At 43.2% G+C, this 21,560-nt stretch overlaps 1 protein-coding gene across 1 annotated transcript in view; it reads right to left on the bottom strand.

Annotated features, from left to right (window-relative positions):
- Nucleotides 1-21,560, bottom strand: part of erbb4b (erb-b2 receptor tyrosine kinase 4b) — a 483,415-nt gene that overhangs the window by 177,110 nt on the left and 284,745 nt on the right. Inside the window, exon 3 of the mRNA XM_014173740.3 lies at nucleotides 9,739-9,925. Within this exon, the coding sequence (XP_014029215.3) occupies nucleotides 9,739-9,925 (187 nt within the window). The remainder of the gene's footprint in view (nucleotides 1-9,738; nucleotides 9,926-21,560) is intronic.

Below are 21,560 nucleotides of genomic sequence, written 5' to 3'. Positions count from 1 at the left end.
CAGCCAGCTCTATATTATCTGTGTCATCGTTTAGCCACATCTCGGTGAAACAAAAGATATTACAGTATTTAATGTCCCATTGGTAGGATAGTCTTAATCGTAGATCTTCCAGATTGTATTCTAATGATTGCACGATGGCTAATAATAAGGAAGTAGTGGTGGTTTACCTACTCGTCAGCAAATTCTTACAAGGCACCCTGCCCTCCTCCTCCTTTTTCTCCGTCTTTTCTTCATGCTGATGACGGGGATTTGGGCCTTGTCTCGACAAAGCAGTATAACCTTTGCGTTGGACTCATAAAAAAATAAATCCTTGTCTAATTTGAGGTAATCGATGTTCTGATGGTCAGAAGCTCTTTTCGGTCATAAGAGAGGATAGCAGCAACACTATGTCCAAAATGAGTTACAAGCAATGCAACAAAAACAATAAACATTTCACAGTTGGTTAGGAGCCTGTAAAACGGCAGCCCCCCCGCCATTATCCAAAAATGTTAATACATTTTTTTGGAAGAAATAAAATAATACAAAAACAATAAACAAAAATAAGGTACACATGAATCTATTACTTAATGTTGCTAGAGGACCATGCAGAATGTTATAGTGGATGTGTGGATGCGTGTGTGTGCGTGCGTGTGTGCATGGGTGTGTTTGTAGAACTCTCGAGGAAGGAATGACCAAGTAGAACAATGAGCATAGTTTAAATTATTCACTGTCTCAGAGCAAGCTGGGAAGGAGGCAGAAACTCACTGTTCTATTTGTGCCATGCAATAGCCCTGTGAATTAACGTTAGTCCTGCAATGGGTGTATTCTTACATAACAGAAAACATACAGTAAGTGTACTTAGTAAGTGTTATTATGTACAGTTCATTCAGAAAGTATTCAGACCCCTTGACTTTTTCCACATTTTGTTACGTTACAGCCTTATTCTAAAATTGATTAATATGTTGTTTTTCCACATCAATCTACACACAATACCCCATAGTGAAAAAGCATAAACAAGTTTTTAGAAATGTTGGCAAATTTGTAAAAAAGAATTACAGAAATGTTACATTTACAGAAGTATTCAGACCCTTTACTCAGTACTTTGTTGAAGCACCTTTGGCAGCGATTACAGCCTCAAGTCTTCTTGGTTATGAAGCTACAAGCTTGGCACACCTGTATTTGGGGAGTTTCTCCCATTCTTCTCTGAAGATCATTTCAAGCTCTGTCAGGTTGGATGGGGAGTATCACTGCACAGCTATTTTCAAGTTTCTCAAGAGATGCTCGTTCGGGTTCAAGTCTGGGCTCTCACTGGGCCACTAAAGAACATTCAGAGACTTGTCCCGAAGCCACTCCTGCATTGTCTTGGCTGTGTGCTTAGGGTCGTTGTCCTGTTGGAAGGTGAACCTTCGCCCCTGTCTGAGGTCCTGATCGCTCGCTTTTTCATCAAAAAGTAATTCTGCTTTGAAAGTTGATCAACTGGTAAACTCACTTATGAGAAAACCGTCTTTCAATGTTTTGGTACAACTATTGGAGAGCCCTTCTTTGTCTACACACATTCAGCATTGTTCACACCCTCTTAAGCCTTAGCCCCACCCATCTCTTTAAGGGTTGATCCGTGCTTTCTGTACTAACTTGCCAGCTACTTCCAGACATCTAAGAGAGAGAGAGAACAGCTCACTGAACATTACTCTCCCTATCGCTCTACCTGTATTTTTTACGTTCAAACAGCTCTCATGTGAAGTCGTGACTCGCGACATACACCTAGTTTCCTGAATCTGGTCACAAATCAGAACCATGGACAGCCACATCATATTCAGCTTATGTTGATTGGACTAAATACTTTTTGGTATATTTTAGTTGTGACTGTATTAGACTAAGCATAGGTGATTTGATGATGTTGAAATGGTCCTGGAATAGTAGAAGTAGCTCCTGTTTCTTTGCGACTTGCGGTAACTATCCGTGGTTCTAAATTAAGTTGTTTAGTAGTCCAAAAATGTCGGAAACATTAACTTGTTTGACCATGCTGTACGTCATAACTGTTTGTTACATACAATATGTTTTGTGGACTTCACCGGACAGATGTTGCTCTCCGGTTTTGTGATGAAATAAAGGTGTGGTTGAATTTATTCTGCCACTGTGTATTCTTATTGTCTCTGCCTTTAGGCCAATATACAATGGTGGCAAGGCATATGAACTAACAGGTTATAGAGCAAACAAGACAATTATCACAATAGGTTGTAATATGATTTTTTTTCTGGCTTGGTGATTGTACTCACGCACCGCTACTGCCCTAAAGGGCTCCTGACAGAACTGGGCTGTGTCCCAAATGGCACCCTATTCTCTCTATAGTGCACAACTTTTGACCAAGGCCCATAGAGCTCTGGTGAAAAGTAATGCACTTCATATTCAATAAGGTGCCATTTGGGATGTAACCTTGGTGTCTGGCCAAAGCCTGTTATTCATGTCCTTGGTTTATGAACATAGCATCTTAAAGAGCTACTGCTGCCATCACTTCTAAAAGGTAAAGGGTCATCCACCGCAGAGAGCGAGAGCGAGGGAGAGCGAGAGCGAGAGAGAGAGAGAGAGAGGGGGAGAGAGAGAGAGAGAGAGAGAGAGAGAGAGAGAGAGAGAGAGAGAGAGAGAGAGAGAGAGAGAGAGAGAGAGAGAGAACTACACTTCCCATATTCACAAGTGCTTTTAGAGGATGTGAGAATGAGGGGGTATGCTAAACAACAGTAATACAAATCATGAGAGAATGGGGAGGGAGGAGAACACAACTTATCTCCTTTGAGAAGGATCAGACAGATAATATTCTTGTTCTGTGTTCATCAAACTGGTGTTTTGTGTTTATAGACCAGGTCTCTCTTGAAAAATAGATTTAATCTCAATTAGGAAAAACCTGTATAAAATATAAAATATTCTTCCCAAATAGCACCCTATTGCCTAGTACCCCAGGGTCCATAGGGTGCTGGTTAAAAGTAGTGCACTAAATAGGGAATAGGGTGACATTTGTGATGAAGCCCCAGTCTTCGGTAATGATAGTGAGTCAAAAACAGAATATAATTTTTAAAAGTGAGATTTCCACTGGACAGTTACTTTAACATGGGAGCAACATAACCGTAACATGGATATAATTGCAACATAATTGCAATGCACTCAATAAAAATAATTCAGGAACTGGTACGCAGGTACAGAGAACCTGTATGAATTCACACAAAAACAAACAGGGAAATGGACCCTGTCTGTACGACTGCAGAGTACTGCAGAGTAAATGCAGGGAAAGGAACAATGTTAAAGTAGTGTGTACGTATACAGATGTAGCTTACAGGTTAAAAACAGGCTACACTTAAAAAAAGGGTTCCAAAAGGGTTGTTCGGCTGTCCCCATAGGAGAACCCTTTTTTGTTCCAGGTAGAACTATTTTGGGTTCCATGTAGAACCCTCTGTGGAAAGGGTTCTACATGGAACCCAATAGGGTTCTACCTGGAACCAAAAGGGTTCTACCTGGAACCAAAAGGGTTCTACCTGAAATCAAAAGGGTTCTTCAAAGGGTTATCCTATGGGAACAGCCATGATGAAGTAAAAGGCTACTTGCTAATGATAAAGCTTGCTTTGACATTGTGTATTTCGCTGCACGTACTGTCTGTACATACATCTTTTCATTCTGTTCCATGCAAAACCAGCACTTGGTTACCATTATCAGTTTCTGCTGGGGGCTTGGCAAGCCTGGTCCCAGATCTGTTTGTGCTGTCTTGCCAACTCATATGGCCGACCAAACAGATCTGGGACCTTCTTCATTCCTTTCTCATGCGTACAGAGAGGGGCTGTCAACACTTTCATGAAATATGTTTGGTTGTGAAAACATGTTGATGTTCGACAGATTTCACCTGATTTCCCAAATTAAACACTGGGTAACTGCAAGAACAGAGAGAGAGAACAGTGAGAGGCTGCATGCTCTCACACAGTGGTTGATCTGTTGAGTGAAATAACCAGAGTAGCCTACAGCACCCGCATGAGTGAGAAAAACAACCCAGCTGAAAAGTGGCTTCCATCAGCTATTAGATGGATGACATGTCTTTTTTCCTCTGCCCCTGTTCCTGCCCATTTGATAATGGGCCATTCTAAATCAAAACTAATTTAACATATTAGTAAAGACAAGATTAAATTGAGAATAGTCTGATGGGTGAAAATATGATCACTTGATGAGAGAAAAGCATGTGCAGACTGAGGCAAGGAACAGAGGGCAATAGCCTATAATTTCATCATGTAGCCCATATATGTTTGATTTCTAAGACATTCTATGGTTTGTCTCATTCACAACTAAAGTTGCCAAATAACTCTAAATCTAGCGTATAGGACCTGTTTCAAATGATCATTTTATGCTCAACATAGCCACTTCATATGTGCTCGCACTTGCTCCGTGACTGGGAAAAATGTCCTTCCTATTTTATTCAGCTAAGTTCAATTGTATTCTTCTTACTATAAAATCATATAATATAAAATAATGGCATGGGACATACAGTGCATTTGGAAAGTATTCAGACCTCTTGACTTTTTCCACATTTTGTTACTGTCATGGCTGTCGAAAGGAGCGGACCAAAGTGCAGCGTACCCCCCCCAAAGGTGCAGACTCCAAATGCAACATAAACAACAAAAGAAACCACAAAACAAAAGGGAGGGTAGGGAGAATGATAATTGTCTATGGCGGCTCAAATGCAGTCCACATAACTTTAACCTCCAGCAGAGGAGGCGGCTCCGGTTCGGGGCTGGAGGTTCTGGGCTGTAGGCCGCCGCTGGAGGTTTTGGGCTGCAGGCCGCCGCTGGAGGTTTTGGGCTACAGGCCACCGCTGAAGACTCTGGGCTGCAGGCCGCCGCTGAAGACTCTGGGCTGCAGGCCGCCGCTGAAGACTCTGGGCTGCAGGCCGCCGCTGAAGACTCTGGGCTGCAGGCCGCCGCTGAAGACTCTGGGCTGCAGGCCGTCGCTGAAGACTCTGGACTGGGGAACTTCTCAGGAGGTTCCGGACTGTAGGCCATCTCAGAAGGTTCCAGGCTGTAGACCGTCTCAGGAGGTTCCGGACTGTAGGCCGTCTCAGGAGATTCCGGATTGTAGGCCGTCTCAGGAGGTTCCGGACTGTAGGCCGTCTCAGGAGGTTCCGGACTGTAGGCCGTCTCAGGAGGTTCCGAACTGTGGACCGTCACTGCAGGCTCCGTGCCATGGATCATCTCTACAGGCTCCGGGCCATGGATCATCCCTACAGGCTTCTTGCCATGGATCATCTCTACAGGCTTCAAACAATAGATCATCACTGGAGGCTTCATTCGTGGAGCTGGAATAGATCTCACTGGACTGGAGGCTCCGGAATGCTCGCCAGAAGCCAGGTGGGCAGAGCAGGCACAGGGTAGACTGGGTCAGGGAGGCGCACTGGAGATCTGGAGCTTATGGCTGCCACAACCCGTCCTGGCTGGATAACCTCCATAGCCCGACAAGCGCGAGGCGTTGTGACAGGTCGCACAGGTTTGTGTTGGCGAACTGGGGGTACCGTGCATAGAGCTGGCGCAGGATAACCTGGGCCGAGAAGACGCACCGGAGACCAGGAACGCTGAGCAGGCATACTCCTTCCTGGCTGAATTCCAACTCTAGCATGGCACCTGTGAGGAGCTTGCACCGAGCGCACCGGGCTGTAGCTGCGCACTGGCGACACAGTGCGTATCTCAGCATAACATGGTGCTTGCTCGGTCACTCGCCCCCCACAGTAAACACGGGGAGTTGGCACAGGTCTCCAACCTGACTCTGCCAATCTCCCGTGTGCCCCCCCCCCCAAATGTTTTGGTGGGCTGCCTCTCGCACTTGCCTTGTTGCTGGGCTAGTTCCTCCTCTCGTTGCCGCTCTGCTCTCGCTGCCTCCACCTGTTCGCATGGGAGGCGATCCCATCCAGCCTGGATCTCCTCCCATGTCCAGGTTCCCTTGCTGTCCAGAACTTCCTCCCAGGTCCATTCCTTTCCACGCTGCTTGGTCCTTTTGTGGTGGGTTATTCTGTCACGGCTGTCGAAAGGAGCGGACCAAAGTACAGCGTGGTTGTAGTTCCACATTTTATTAAATCCATGAAACTTTGCAATACACAAAATAACTGAATATGACAAAACAACAAACCGTGACGCAGAGAGAAACAAACACTACTCAAAATATAATAACCCACAAAACCCCAGGAAGAAAAACCACTACTTAAATATGATCTCCAATCAGAGACAATGAGGACCAGCTGCCTCCAATTGGAGATCAACCCAAAAAAACAACAACATAGAAATAGAAACATAGAACATAAACATAGAAATACAAAACATAGAAAAACACAAAACACCCCCGTCACGCCCTGACCTACTCTACTATAGAAAATTACATCTTACTAGGGTCAGGACGTGACAGTTACATTACAGCCTTATTCTAAAATGTATTAAATGACAAAGCAAAAATGTTTTTTTTTTATACATTTTTGCAAATGTACTAAAAAGAGAAAACGGAAATATCACATTTACATAACTATTCAGACCCTTTACTCGGTACTTTGTTGAAGCAACTTTGGCAGTGATTACAGCCTCGAGTCTTTGTGGGTATGACGCTACAAGTTTGGCACAGCTGTATGTGGGGAGTTTCTCCCTTTCTTCTCTGCAGATCCTCTCAAGCTCTGCAAGGTTGGATAGGGAGCGTCACTGCACAGACATTTTCAGGTCTTTCCAGAGATGTTCGATCGGGTTCAAGTCCGTGCTCTGGCGTGGCCACTCAAGGACATTCAGAGACTTGTCCCGAAGCCACTCCTGCATTGTCTTGGCTGTGTGCTTAGGGTTCTTGTCTTGTTGGAAGGTGAACCTTCACCCCAGTCTGAGGTCCTGATCGCTCTGGAGCAGGTTTTCATCAAGGATCTCTCTGTACTTTGCTCCGTTCATCTTTCCCTCGATCCTGACTTGTCTCCTGCTGCCCCCACCATGCTTCACCGTAGGGATGATGCCAGGTTTCCTGCAGATGTGACGCTTGGCATTCAGGCCAAAGAGTTCAATATTGTTTTCATCAGACCAGAGAATCTTGTTTCTCATGGTCTGAGAATCTTTAGGTGTCTTTTGGCAAAGCAGGCTGCCATGTGCCTTTTACTGAGGAGTGGCTTCCATCTGGCCACTCTACCATAAGGGCCTGATTGGTGGAATGCTGCAGAGATGGTTGTCCTTCTGGAAGGTTCTCCCGTCTCCACAGAGGAACTCTAGAGCTCTGTCAGAGCAACCATCAGGTTCTTGGTCACCTCCCTGACCAAGGCCCTTCTCCCCCGATTGCTCAGTTTGGACAGGTGACCAGCTCTAGGAAGAGTATTGGTTGTTCCAAACTTCTTCCATTTAAGAATGATGGAGCCCACTGTGTTCTTGGGGACCTTCAATGCTGTATTTTGTTACCCTTCCCCAGATCTGTGCCTCAACTCAATTCTGTCTTGGAACTCTACGGACAATTCCTCCATCCTCGTGGCTTGGTTTTTGCTCTGTCAACTGTGGGACCTTATATAAACAGGTGTTTGCCCTCCCAATCATGTCCAATTAATTCAATTTACTTGACTCCAATCAGGTTGTAGAAACATCTCAAGGATGCACCTGAGCTCAATTTCGAGTATCATAGCAAAGGGTCTGAGTACTTATGTAAATAAGGTATTTCTGTTTTATTTTTTTTATAAATTTGCTCACATTTCAAAAAACCTGTTATCGCTTTGTCTTTATGGGGTATTGTGTGTAAATTGATGAGGAAAAACATTAATCCCTTTCAGAACAAGCCTGTAACGTAACAAAATGTGGGAAAAGTCAAAGGGTCTGAATACTTTCTGAATGCACTGTACACATATCTTGTTTGCTAAATGAACAAGCCTACAGCCCATTGCATGGCGCATAGCCAGATAACATACAGTATGCCAACTCATATTCTGGTCTTATGAAATACATTTTCTTTACATCACAATGTTTCTTTATACCTGCCTAAAATAAATCATGGATTTATTGTAATGGTTTATATTAAAATGATTTATTAGACTTTTTAAAATGTAGTTGTTCCAAAGGCGTGCATTAGCAGCTTGTATGTGCTTATATGCGTGGAGGCCTGGAGATGCTAAATGTGTTTATGTTAATTAACGGTCATTTACCGTGAGACCAGTAGTCTTTTGCATGCCACAGGCCAACTCATGACTCCATTCTATGCGCACCAAAATTACAATCTGCTTCTCTGAATTGCCTTGTGAAAGCCTAACACTGTAAGACTGTATTTTAGCATTTAGCTGGTCATGTTGACAATAGAAGAATCTTTCAAATTATGCCCGCCTGACCCATATTGCGATTTAGAATGGATCGTTATTGGATTGCGTAAACAACAACATGAATTGTGTATAGGCAGGGGCTGTGTACCACACAAAACAACTACAAGTGTTCTTGCTCTGGTTTTCCAACCGCACAAATAGGAGAGCTCAAAAAAGCACCTTCTACTTGAATACTTCTTTGAGTCATGAAAGTGCAATGAAATGACTTAGGAACTGTGCACACATTGGAGAGGTGTGTGGCCACGTGGAAACAACAGTTAGACCTCTCACTCAAACCCTTGTCATTCTTTGTTTTATGTTGCACCTACCCAACATTTTCTAAGAATGTTCTTATCATGTTACTGAATGTATCTAGATAATTTTCAGATTTAGTTATCAACAAATATGGTGAATAGTACAGTAAATGTAAAATGCACATCAAATCAACAGTATAATGTGTCAGGTCAACTGTTGTGTCCTCACCTTTAGTCTAATCATTTTCACAAAATTTCCAAACGGTTCCCTTTAAATTGCAACCATGGTTATGCATATGTTTTCCATATTTCTTCTGTAAGAAACATTTAAATTTAGCCCGATCCGTATAGGCCAAATCCCACGAGTTAAGGGGTTAAGACCTTATTGCATTTCAGCCAAATGAAAATAGTTTGTAGAAATATACTGACAAAGAGTAGCAGAAAACACAGAGCTGTAGCTATGAGTTAGGTCAACCACGTCTTCCTCTCTCTATAAGTGTGAAGAGATTTTAATTCAAATCTGTCAGTATAGCAGCACAGTAAAAACCCATTAGCTTTACATCTAGACAGACACAATTGATTTTAAAAGATCAGAACAATGCGGTTTTATTCTCATTAAACTGACCCTAACATTTGGTTCATACTTTACAGACATTCATTTAGTGCTTATTTCATTGTAGTCATTTTCTAGCAGAGCTTCTGACTTTACACACAGTCACTGAATGTCAGGATTTCACTGAAGTTAGGCTGAGTAGCAGTACAGTATGTCTCTGAAAAGATGAAATTGAGTAAAAATGTATGAAGTTCTATCGACCCATGGTTATGTGTACTGTAAACTGTCCTTGTAAGGCTCCACACATCCAGAGACAACACAAACCTTTGCAGTCAACCACAACAAACTATGTCTAGAACAAAGGAGAGTGTCTGACTGTTACAGTTTGAAACAGAGATGTGAAGAGAAAGTTGGAAATATAGTATATGTGCAGCAGGCCTGGAACGCTGGTGATTTATTTTATTCTTTAAGCAAAACTCTACTTTAAGCAATGTTCAATTGGTCGGCAAACTGATGCATAAATGGAGAGAACACATAAAAAGAGGCGAGGGAGAGAGAGATCTCAGAGCTTCAGACAGAGGAGACACAGAGACAGATAGCCTACAGGATACCCATCTCAGACCATGCACACATACCTGTGAGGTTCTTCAGTCCCAGCTGTCGCAGGCCAAAGTTCCCATCTCTGCGGTAGTTGAGGAAGATCGCCAGAGCGTAGCGATCTTCATACATCTTAGTTCCTCTGATGATCCTCAGGTTCTCCAGTGGCAGGTAGTCAAACTGGTTCAGAGCCACGAGCACATAGCCTGTCACCTCACGGATAGACTGGAAGAGAAGAAAGGTGACAGATCGAACATCAGACACATTGCACGAAACAGGAGATACTGTAGAGAGACAATCAGACATACACTAAAATCTGGACACTGACTGGAGATCTACACTACATGGCCAAAAGTACATGGACACCCCTTCAAATTTGTGGATTCGGCAATTTCAGCCACACCTGTTGCTGACAGGTGTATAAAATTGAGCACACAGCCATGCAATCTCCATAGACAAAACATTGGCAGTAGAATAGCCTTATTGAAGAGCACAGTGACATTCAAGGTGGCACCGTCATAGGATGCCACCTTTCCAACAAGTCAGTTCATCAAATTTCTGCCCTGCTAGAGCTGCCCCAGTCAACTGTAAGTGCTGTTATTGTGAAGTGGAAACGTCTAGGAGCAATAACGGCTCAGCCGCGAAGTGATAGGCCACACAAGCTCACAGAATGGGACCGCCGAGTGCTGAAGCGCGTAGCATGTAAAAATTGTCTGTCTGCGGTTGCAACGCTCATTACTGAATTCCAAACTGCCTCTGGAAGCAATGTCAGCACAAGAACTGTTCGTCGGGAGCTTTATGAAATGGGTTTCCATAGCCGAGCAGCCACACACATGCCTAAGATCACCATGCTCAATGTCAAGCGTCGGCTGGAGTGGTGTAAAGCTTGCTGCCATTGGACTCTGGAGCAGTGGAAACACGTACTCTGGAGTGATGAATCACGCTTACCATTTGGCAGTCCGACAGACAAAACTGGGTTTGGCGAACGCCAGGAGAACACTACCTGCCAGAAAGCATAGTGCACACTGTAAACTTTGGTGGAGGAGGAATAATGGTCTGGGGCTGTTTTTCATGGTGTAACGCTACAGCATACAATGACATTCTAGACGATTCTGTGCTTCCAACTTTGTGGCAACAGTTGGCAGAAAGGCCCTTTCCTGTTTCAGCATGACAATGCCCCTGTGCACAAAGCGAGGTCCATACAGAAATGGTTTGTCGAAATCGGTGTGGAAGAACTTAACTGGCCTGCACAGAGCCCTGACCTCAACCCCATCAAACACCTTTGGGATGAATTGGAACGCTGACTGCGGCCAGGCCTAATCGCCCAACATTAGTCCCTGACTTCACTAATGCTCTTGTGGCTGAATGGAAGCAAGTCCCTGCAGAAATGTTCAACATCAAGTGGAAAGCCTTCCCAGAAGAGTGGAGGCTGTTATAGCAACAAAGGGGGATCCAACTCCATATTAATGCCCATGATTTTGGAATGAGATCAACGAGTAGGTAGGTGTCCATATACTTTTGGCCATGTAATGTAGCTTGGTCCCAGATCTGTTTTGTCCTGATCTGTTTATGCCATCTTCCCAACTCCTATGGTTTTCATCAATGACAACAACCACAGGAGTTGGCAAGACAAAACAACTAGATCTGGGATCAGGCTAAAATAGACACAGAGCAGCTTTGAAAACGGATTCATCAGAAGGTCATTTCCACTTATCCAATTAGTCACGATGCAACCGTGTGAGTAAGACACCGATATAGGTCACGGAAGACTTTGCTAACACTTTCTGCTCCAAGTTTGTGTCCGCCCGACTCAGTACCAGGGTGAAGCAGAAGGACAGCCATCACCATCAGTACCACCATCACCATTGCTTCACACTTAAATTACATTTAGAAAGGATAATGACCGTTGAGACTTTGCGAACCCACCCAGCCAGAGCTAGTATGAATCAAAGTGACATGAACGTCCTCCCCTCATCCCCCAACCCTGTCATGGTGGCTGTCCTTAGAAGTCACGGACAGAAAGGGGCTTCCTCCGAATTGGCACCCTTTTGCCTATATAGTGCACTACTTTTGACCTGAGCCAGTAAACTACATAGGGAATAGGGAGTCATTTGGGATGCTGAGAGAGGCCTGTCACAACTCTAACGCCAACAGTGACAATAATGACATCAACAGGCCTCCGCTGCACGCTACGTTATGCACCCACACACACACAATGCTCAACTGAGCCCTAAGGAGTCTGCCACCTCCACTGCTGCTGCTGCTGCTGCCACCAGTGCTCAGGCTCAGACCCCCGTCAGTGACAGCTGTCGTCAGCCCAGGCCTGGCCCAGAAGTGGCAAATGTAGTCCTGCCCACCCCTCCCTAGCACTACACAGAGTCAAATAACCATCATCAAGCTTTGATTATTTGAATCAGCTGTGTGGTGATAGGGGAAGAAACAAAAAACAAAACCCACGACCTCGTTTGGAAAACCCTGACTTAATGGACATGAACAATGTTTTTGGTTTTTGACCAAAAACATTTGAATGTTTTTCACACAGTGCTTAAAGAGTCACGTCATCTGTGTCCTAAATGGCACCTTATTCTATATGGGCCCTGGTCAAAAGTAGTGGATCTCATTTGGGAGGCAAGAGAGTCCTTGTTAGTCATATCTTTAGTAGCTAACAAACTCCATCTAGGTAGGAATACCAGGTCTTAGCCTGCATCCCCATGGCACCCTATTCCCTACTTTTGACCAGGATGCCATAGGGCACTATAGAGGGAATAGAGTGCCATTTGGGACACCATACAGACAGAGAGAGTGCCTAAGGACTGAAGAGGTCAACAGTTTGTGTGTGTGTGTGTGTGTGTGTGTGTGTGTGTGTGTGTGTGTGTGTGTGTGTGTGTGTGTGTGTGTGTGTGTGTGTTGCTTAATAGGGCCGATAGAGAGAGAGATCACTACACTGGAACATCGGAATAAGGGAGGAGGTCCCAAGGGATACTGGCTCCTTTCATCCTTTTCTCTCCATCTCATCTCTCTCCCTCTCTCTCCCTCTCTCCACATGGTTGTTGACAGACACAACTCCCTAAGCCTGAAACCTGTGCACACCCAATCAGACAGAAGTCTATTAGGCCAAGGACAGAGGGCTGGGGCTGACTCTCTCATGTACAGACAGACAGAGAGACACAGACACACACACATTGCACCACACTGGGGTCTTGGAGGTCACCCTCCTCATCTTCTAATGGCCCTGGGGCTCCAGCTAAGACTGTTTGGGGACCAGCAAGGGTCTGAGAACAGTGACCCTGCTATGGGCACAGTGGCTCCTTCAGACCCCCCTCCCTCCCTGCCTGTCAATGTGTGTGTGTGTGTGTGTGCATATGTGCATGTGTCTATTGGTGTGTGTGTGTCCTTAAAGTACGTACTCACTGCCAGACAACACATCAACCAGGAACAAATAGTACTTCCTGTACCAGTTACCTAGCAACCTCCAAAACCTGCTACCAGCATAAAAAATCATTGAGAAAAATGAATAGATAAATAAATAGGGAAAACACAACTCATTTAATTAAAGGATTAAACCTTGCCTTGTTGATATTTGTTTTCAGGGCTCCTTTCTGTGCCTTTGTTCACTTTAAAAGACTGTTTAACTCCCTCTCTCCCTCGCTAATTTGTTATTTTCCAGCCACCAAATCGATACTTCCCACAGTGCAGGCTGGCACAAAGGGAGACAGGGAGAGATGGCAAGTACACACACCGTTCTTATAACTTCAGATTGTTCACTCGAATGAGTGCATGAATAAAAACAAACCACTTGTAGTGATGAAGGGCTGGAGGGAGAGCCAATGGCATAGCATCAATATGTGGTTAGTTTCATTAACGGCTGGTGAAGAGAAAACACCCACAATACTACAACAATAATACAGAAATACTACAACAAGACTACAGCAATACTATCCAAAGGGGATTGCTTTGTCTATGGACTCTCTGTGAGAGTGGAACGGGCATGAGTTTTGGGACATGCATTTCATATTGTCAAAGGTCAACTTAATGTATTTCTCTATTTAACTGCCCTGTAATTAGGAAGGTAAATTACCTGTTAAATATAAAGCATGCCCTGGATTTCTTTAACAGCTGAAATACCATGGGGGCTCTCCATCTTCATCTCCTCAGATGGAGAGGTTAGAGGTGTATCAAGACTTGACTTTCAGGAACTGTCACACACATGCATACAGAGACACATACACATGCATTTGTGAAACACTAGCTATGATGAAGTCAGCTAATGTGTTGTAATAGAATCACATATTGGGTCCTATTTGCCATGTCTTGGAGCACCTAGCCACCTAGCTGTGATCTGTGCCGTACTATAGCTGTGGATTGATACTACATTAAGTGATGTGCCTGGCATTGTAATGATATGAACATATTGTATTACAATGCAGATTCATCTCGACAGGAAGTGAAGAGAGCCTGAGGGTGCTATAATGCTAATGCTTCAAAACCAACAGGTAGTGCAGTAGACCATCACACATGGAGAGGAAGAGAGGAGGGGATGAGATGAGAGGAGAGAAGGGGGGGAGGAGGGAACAGAATATCACCCACTCCAGGCCACAGAGTAAATTTGTTAATTAGTGTTATAGGACGGTCCGGCATACTAACAAAGGTATACAGTATGTACAGAAAGAGAGAGAGAGCGAGAGAGAGAGAGAGAGAGAGAGATAGATACTGAGAAAGAGAAGGCGAGAGGGAGAGGAAGAAAGAGAGGACATACATCATGCTGATGAAGGAGGCTGAGATGATTAGATAGAAACAGCTGAATATCCTGAATATCCATGGACTACTAGCTACGTCACAGTTCTGGAAGAGAGAACAAAAGAGAACAGAACAGGGAAGATTCAGTAGATTAAGTGGGATTTCTTCTTCCCTCCTCTACCGTCCCTCCCAACGCTCACTCAGGCGTTTGAGAGCGGAAGTGTGCCAGGCAGCAGAACAAAACCTTCACTTCAGTCTCCGAGACGTGTCTGGCTTTGAAATGGAGTCCTTCAATCCTCAACTTCTAAAGGAGGGGGAGGGGTGATATAGAAACAGGAGGGAGGGTGGGCGTAGAGAGAGGGAGGGGGGCAAGGAGAGGGAGAGAGCAATGGACAGAGAGGGAGATTAGGGATAGCGAAAGAGAGAAAGAAAGAGAGAGGGAGAGGGAGTTAGAACAAGAAGAGAGAGCGAGAGAGAGAGAGGGAAGGAGAGCAAGGAGAGAGGGAGAAGGGAATGAGGAAAGAGAGAGGAGAAATAGAGAAAGACAGCGATAGTGAGGAGGGAGGAGGGGGAACGAGGAGAGAGGAGAGCAGTCAAGTGTATCAGAGAGGGTCCCTGCACTGTACAAAATATTGTGCTAGTTCTAATTAGAAAATTGAGGCAACAATTGCATCAGCTTTTTGAGTATTTCCAACATGAGGGATTCTTATTAAGTATAATATACTTAACTTTGGGTTTTTCACAAACACTATATTAGTAATATATCAGGATTTAAAAAAAAACGCTTGAATCCAACTCAATTTGATCAATTCAAAACTGTTATTATTCATTAGATCTTTTTGATTAGTTACTTGCAGTAATTCTGTCTTTTGTTTAACATTGTTTTATGTTTTTGAATATTATCCATTTTAACCCACGTCAGCAGGCATTGCTAAATATAGTTCTCATTCCACTAGCTGTAAGGGGAAGTAGATCTGCAAGGATTATAGGATGCTGCATTTGCCACTGTCATTAAGTGTTGTGCGCATTATATAATTAATGGTGGGAATGGGTGGTCTCATCTTTGAATGTCAATTTGCCGAAGGTTTTGATATACGTTCATCATGATCCATTACACCTCATAGCACAACAAACTCTTTAATACTAATATAGAAATATATGTTTCTTTCTTCAAACATGCATATAACATTGCGTTAATGGATTTTTTTGCAACAATCCTCAAAAAACTGAGCCAAAAATATTTTAGTTTAGAGAAAATACACTGCTCAAAAAAATAAAGGGAACACTTAAACAACACTTCCTAGATTTGAATGAAAGATATAATCTTATTAAAAACTTTTTTCTTTACATAGTTGAATGTGCTGACAACAAAATGACACAAAAATAATCAATGGAAATCCAATTTATCAACCCATGGAGGTCTGGATTTGGAGTCACACTCAAAATTAAAGTGGAAAACCACACTACAGGCTGATCCAACTTTGATGTAATGTCCTTAAAACAAGTCAAAATGAGGCTCAGTAGTGTGTGTGGCCTCCACGTGCCTGTATGACCTCCCTACAACACCTGGGCATGCTCCTGATGAGGTGGCGGATGGTTTCCTGAGGGATCTCCTCCCAGACCTGGACTAAAGCATCCGCCAACTCCTGGACAGTCTGTGGTGCAACGTGGCGTTGGTGGATGGAGCGAGACATGATGTCCCAGATGGGCTCAATTGGATTCAGGTCTGGGGAACGGGTGGGCCAGTCCATAGCATCAATGCCTTCCTCTTGCAGGAACTGCTGACACACTCCAGCCACATGAGGTCTAGCATTGTCTTGCATTAGGAGGAACCCAGGGCCAACCGCACCAGCATATGGTCTCACAAGGGGTCTGAGGATCTCATCTCGGTACCTAATGGCAGTCAGGCTACCTCTGGCAAGCACATGGAGGGCTGTGCGGCCCCCCAAAGAAATGCCACCCCACACCATGACTGACCCACCGCCAAACTGGTCATGCTGGAGGATGTTGCAGGCAGCAGAACGTTCTCCACGGCGTCTCCAGACTCTGTCACGTCTGTCATGTGCTCAGTGTGAACCTGCTTTCATCTGTGAAGAGCACAGGGCGCCCGTGGCGAATTTGCCAATCTTGGTGTTCTCTGGCAAATGCCAAACGTCCTGCACGGTGTTGGGCTGTAAGCACAACCCCCACCTGTGGACGTCGGGGCCTCATACCACCCTCATGGAGTCTGTTTCTGACCGTTTGAGCAGACACATGCACATTTGTGGCCTGCTGGAGGTAATTTTGCAGGGCTCTGGCAGTGCTCCTCCTGCTCCTCCTTGCACAAAGGCGGAGGTAGCGGTCCTGCTGCTGGGTTGTTGCCCTCCTACGGCCTCCTCCACGTCTCCTGATGTACTGTCCTGTCTCCTGGTAGCGCCTCCATGCTCTGGACACTACGCTGACAGACACAGCAAACCTTCTTGCCACAGCTCGCATTGATGTGCCATCCTGGATGAGCTGCACTACCTGAGCCACTTGTGTGGGTTGTAGACTCCGTCTCATGCTACCACTAGAGTGAAAGCACCGCCAGCATTCAAAAGTGACCAAAACATCAGCCAGGAAGCATAGGAACTGAGAAGTGGTCTGTGGTCACCACCTGCTGAACCACTCCTTTATTGGGGGTGTCTTGCTTATTGCCTATAATTTCCACCTGTTGTCTATTCCATTTGCACAACAGCATGTGAAATTTATTGTCAATCAGTGTTGCTTCCTAAGTGGACAGTTTGATTTCACAGAAGTGTGATTGACTTGGAGTTACATTGTGTTGTTTAAGTGTTCCCTTAATTTTTTTGAGCAGTATATTATGAAAATGTAATACATTAAACACAATTTCCCATGTAGTTGTTTTTTCTTGCAAATAATTTTTCAGATTTTGCAGTATATTAACCTCACTAGGGTAGGGGGCACTATTTTCACCTCCTGATGAAAAGCATGCCCAAAGTAAACTGCCTGCTACTCAGGCCCAGAAGCTAGGATATGCATATAATTGGTAGATTTGGATAGAAAACTGTTTCCAAAACTGTTAAAATAATGTCTATGAGTATAACAGAACTGATTTGGCATTCAAAAACCTGAGAAAAATCCATCCAGGAAGTGGGATTTTCTTTATTTTTGTAGTTTTCTATTGAATGCCATTACAATATCCATTGACTTAAGACTCAAATTGCACTTCTTATGGCTTCCACTAGATGTCAACAGTCTTTAGAAATTGTTTCAGGCTTGTATTCTGAAAAATGAGGGAGTAAGACCACTCTGAATGAGTGGACACTGCAGTGTCCCAGAAGTTTTTCATGCGCTCGACCGAGAGCACGCCTTTCTTGTTTTCCTTTTATATTGACAAAGCTATTGTCCGGTTGAAATGTTATAGATTATTATGACTAGAAACAACCTGAGGATTGATTATAAACGTAGTTTGACATGTTTCTACAAACTTTTCTGATACTTTTAGGATTTTTCGTCTGTCTTTTTGTGACTGCCTTTGAGCCTGTGGATTACTGAACAAAACGCGTGAACAAAATTGAGGTTTTTGGATATAAAGAGGGACTTTATCGAACAAAACAAATATTTATTGAGTAAATGGGAGTCTTGTGAGTGCAACCATATGAAGATCATCAAAGGTAAGTGATTACTTTTATCACTATTTCTGACTTGTGTAACTCCTCTACTTGCCTGGTAACTGTTTGTAATGATTTGTCTGCTGGGCGCTGTTCTCAGATAATTGCATGGTTGGCTTTCACCGTAAAGCCTTTTTGAAATCTGACACCATGGTTGGATTAACATGTTAAACTGATGTATAACACTTGTATGTTTTATGACTTTTTATAATGAGTATTTCTGTTTTTGAATTTGGCGCTTACAATTTCACTGGATGTTGGCCAGGTGGGACGATAGCATCCCACACCCCCTAGAAAGGTTAAATAGAATTTACATTTTCGAATGTCATGGACGTTCAAAGTTCCTTCATAGAAGCCGCTCCTCCGTAGGTATGATGCTGTGGCCTAATTCAGATAATGCATGTCATAACAACAAGATGCCAAGCGCTTCATGCCTCCTCCTCCACCCTTTTTGCTCTATAACCACCCGCAAAATTTCAGTCGCATCTTGCGACCTACACTTGTCTGTCAAATGCATGTAAATAGCTTGCCACTCCATAGCAAGCTGCTCTATCCACACTGATTGGTGCAGTAATTTAATGTCGAGCTAAATGTTAAAAAAAATATATTTCAGAGGTTTAAAAATGAACAGAAAGAAACTATATAAACTGGTACTTTTTGGGAGTTCGAACCGATTTATAACTTTATTTTGCTGGTCGGAACAGTGGAACAAAAATAATGGATCTGTTAAGAACGAAACGATTGGAAAATAATTTTGGTTCCAACCCCTGGTTCAAAGTATTCATTGTGCATTGAGTTGTATAGTTTGTTAAACTTAGAAGTTTGTTTGATATTCATTTTTAAGTGATAAATCTGAGTCTCAGCGTAATTCCGTTACCATGGAATTGCCCATTTACTAAGCCCCTCAATCATTTTTTATGGTGTGTATATTTTAATGCATAATTAAAACTCCACCTGTTCCAGCTCAGAGAGAGAGAGAGAGACAGAGAGAGAGAGAGACAGGGAGAGAGACAGAACAAACGAGAGAGAAACAGAGAGAAAGAGACAGAGAGATAGACAGGGACAGAGACAGAACAAACGAGAGAGAAACAGAGAGAAAGAGACAGAGAGAGAGAGACAGAGACAGAGACAGAGACAGAACAAAAGAGAGAGAAACAGAGAGAAAGAGAGAGAGAGAGAGAGAGAGAGAGAGAGAGAGAGAGAGAGAGAGAGAGAGAGAAATGACACCATAAGCATGTTGGGTAGACTGAACACACATTAGCATGAGTACCTCTCATCTCCATAGATATTGGGCTGGTTGTGTGTGTGTCTTCATTTGTCTGCATGTGTATGCGTGCATGTGCGTGTGCTGAAGAGCTGGTGGAGACAAAGTCAGTGGATCTCACTCGGGCTTAGGGGCCTTGCATCAGTAAGCTCTTATCCCTACATTAACATATCTCTTCCCTTCTCTTCTCACTAGCTCCACTACCTCTCCACTCCTATACGAGTACGACAACCAGATGGAAAACATACTGTATCAGTGCAACATAAACATGCAAAGTGACTCAAAATATCCTATCGGATATTAACCAAAGCACAATTGTGTTCATGCATATCACCCCTAAATATGGTATCTGTGAAATAGGTTCAACATTTTGACAAGAGATGCCTGTCCTAAATCTGAATGTGTTTGTCTTTGATCAATGTAAAAAATGATCAGTATGGATTACAGCTCTGTATAATGATGTTCCATGACTCTACAGTGGGGTGACCATGGGGATATGGTCTCTGGTGAGATCCTGTACAGAGATCCATTTCTTTTTGGTTGATACTGTGGGGCTGTTTGCTGAACCTACCATAAAACACACCCTTCTAATAAAACACACCCTTCTAAAAGAGTAAAGAGATCCAGGGGCTACCTCACTAACTCACGTGTTATCCCACATATACTCATTTCACCTTGTGTCACATACAATTACTTTGTGCATGTCATATATGTCTCATGAGAGTTGTGCGTATGATCAGATATTTTAGCTGTTGTAGTTTAAGTTGTTACACTCCCACTGGGGATAGGGGGTTGGGGGGACAAGGGGGTCCTTGTGTTGGGTGATGACATCACATGGCATTCCCATTCCTAGAGTGCATTGCTCCCAGGTGAGGTGCATTGAGGTGTCTGCTCCCTCTACTCCCTCCCTCGACTCCTTCCTAGAATCGTCAAATGGGGGAAGGAGACACTTCAAACACCCTGAGCTGGCTGCATTCCATTCATCTAACCTACAGCATGATGTGTGGTTCTTATATACTTCAATACTTCCTTTATCTCTTTAACAATATGAGGATGGTGTTTCATCTTTAGAAGTCATATAGGTGAGGAAGTGTCTATGTATGAGTGTGTGTTTTCTCTCAGCTTCAGAGTAGCATCATGGTTTGCCAATTTTTTCGTTGTGTTTTTTGGTTAGGGAATTCTCAGGTGACATCGGAAAATGGTGTTGAGTTTTAATAAGCACTCAAAGGGAAACACTACCCTTAAAAAAAGGGTTTCAGACAAATGTAACATTTCACATGACACATGACATTTCAAATGTGATATTAAAAATGTTATGTGTGCTTTTTTAGAACTAAATGTTGTGAAACACGCTATCTGATTAATCTACTCCTTGTGTCTTAGATTTGCTCAGCATGTGTGTGTGTGTGTGTGCGTGCGTGCGTGCGTGCGTGTGTGTGTGTGAGTGCATTTGTGTGTACATGTGTATGCATACCATTATCCAGGGGAAATCATGAGAAACACTGGATACACTGATTAACTAAACACAAAGATCTCCACTTCATCATTTTTACATTAACAAGTAGTCTGCACACAAATGACGTCTTTCCACACGGTCACATTTTAAGGTCAACTAGGGGTGTCAAATTGTTCAAGAATGTCATAAATAAATAAAGTTTAGCGCCAGATATGCTGTGATTAATCACGAAATTCATAATTTGTTAAAATGTATCTGTTATTTAAGATTTTTTATACAAAAAGCATTACAATAATATTGCCGTTTTTGATTTTGTCCAAAGTAACGGTTAACAAAATCAGATAAATTGATCAACACAGTTTCTTTAACCTCAAAGTCAACTTGTATTGACATCGCATTCCTGTTTTTAGCTGTATAGAGGATGTATTTTTAATGTTTTCAGACAATACGCAAAAATTGTTTTGCATTAACATAAAAAAAGGTAACTTGAGTTAACAGATTAACTCTGACAGGTGTTAAAATATGTTAAAAAGGATAAATAAGGAGACATGGAATGCTATCTTCTTGTACTTTTCAATGGTCACTGACCAATGTGTAAAGAAGAGAGGCATGTGTCTGCAGCAGTAACACTGCGAATGGATGGCTCAGAAATAAGAAATCATATTTTTTTAACACACTTGAATTATTATGCTCAGGTAGGCTAAGTTAACTTTTTACAGAATGGCATTACAGAATTATGCATTGTATATG

This window comes from Salmo salar, chromosome 25, assembly GCF_965601325.2.
Source record: "Salmo salar chromosome 25, fSalSal1, whole genome shotgun sequence".
Lineage (NCBI taxonomy): Eukaryota > Metazoa > Chordata > Actinopteri > Salmoniformes > Salmonidae > Salmo > Salmo salar.
Note: the sequence above shows the minus strand (reverse complement) of the source record. Positions and strands in the feature narration are given on the sequence as shown.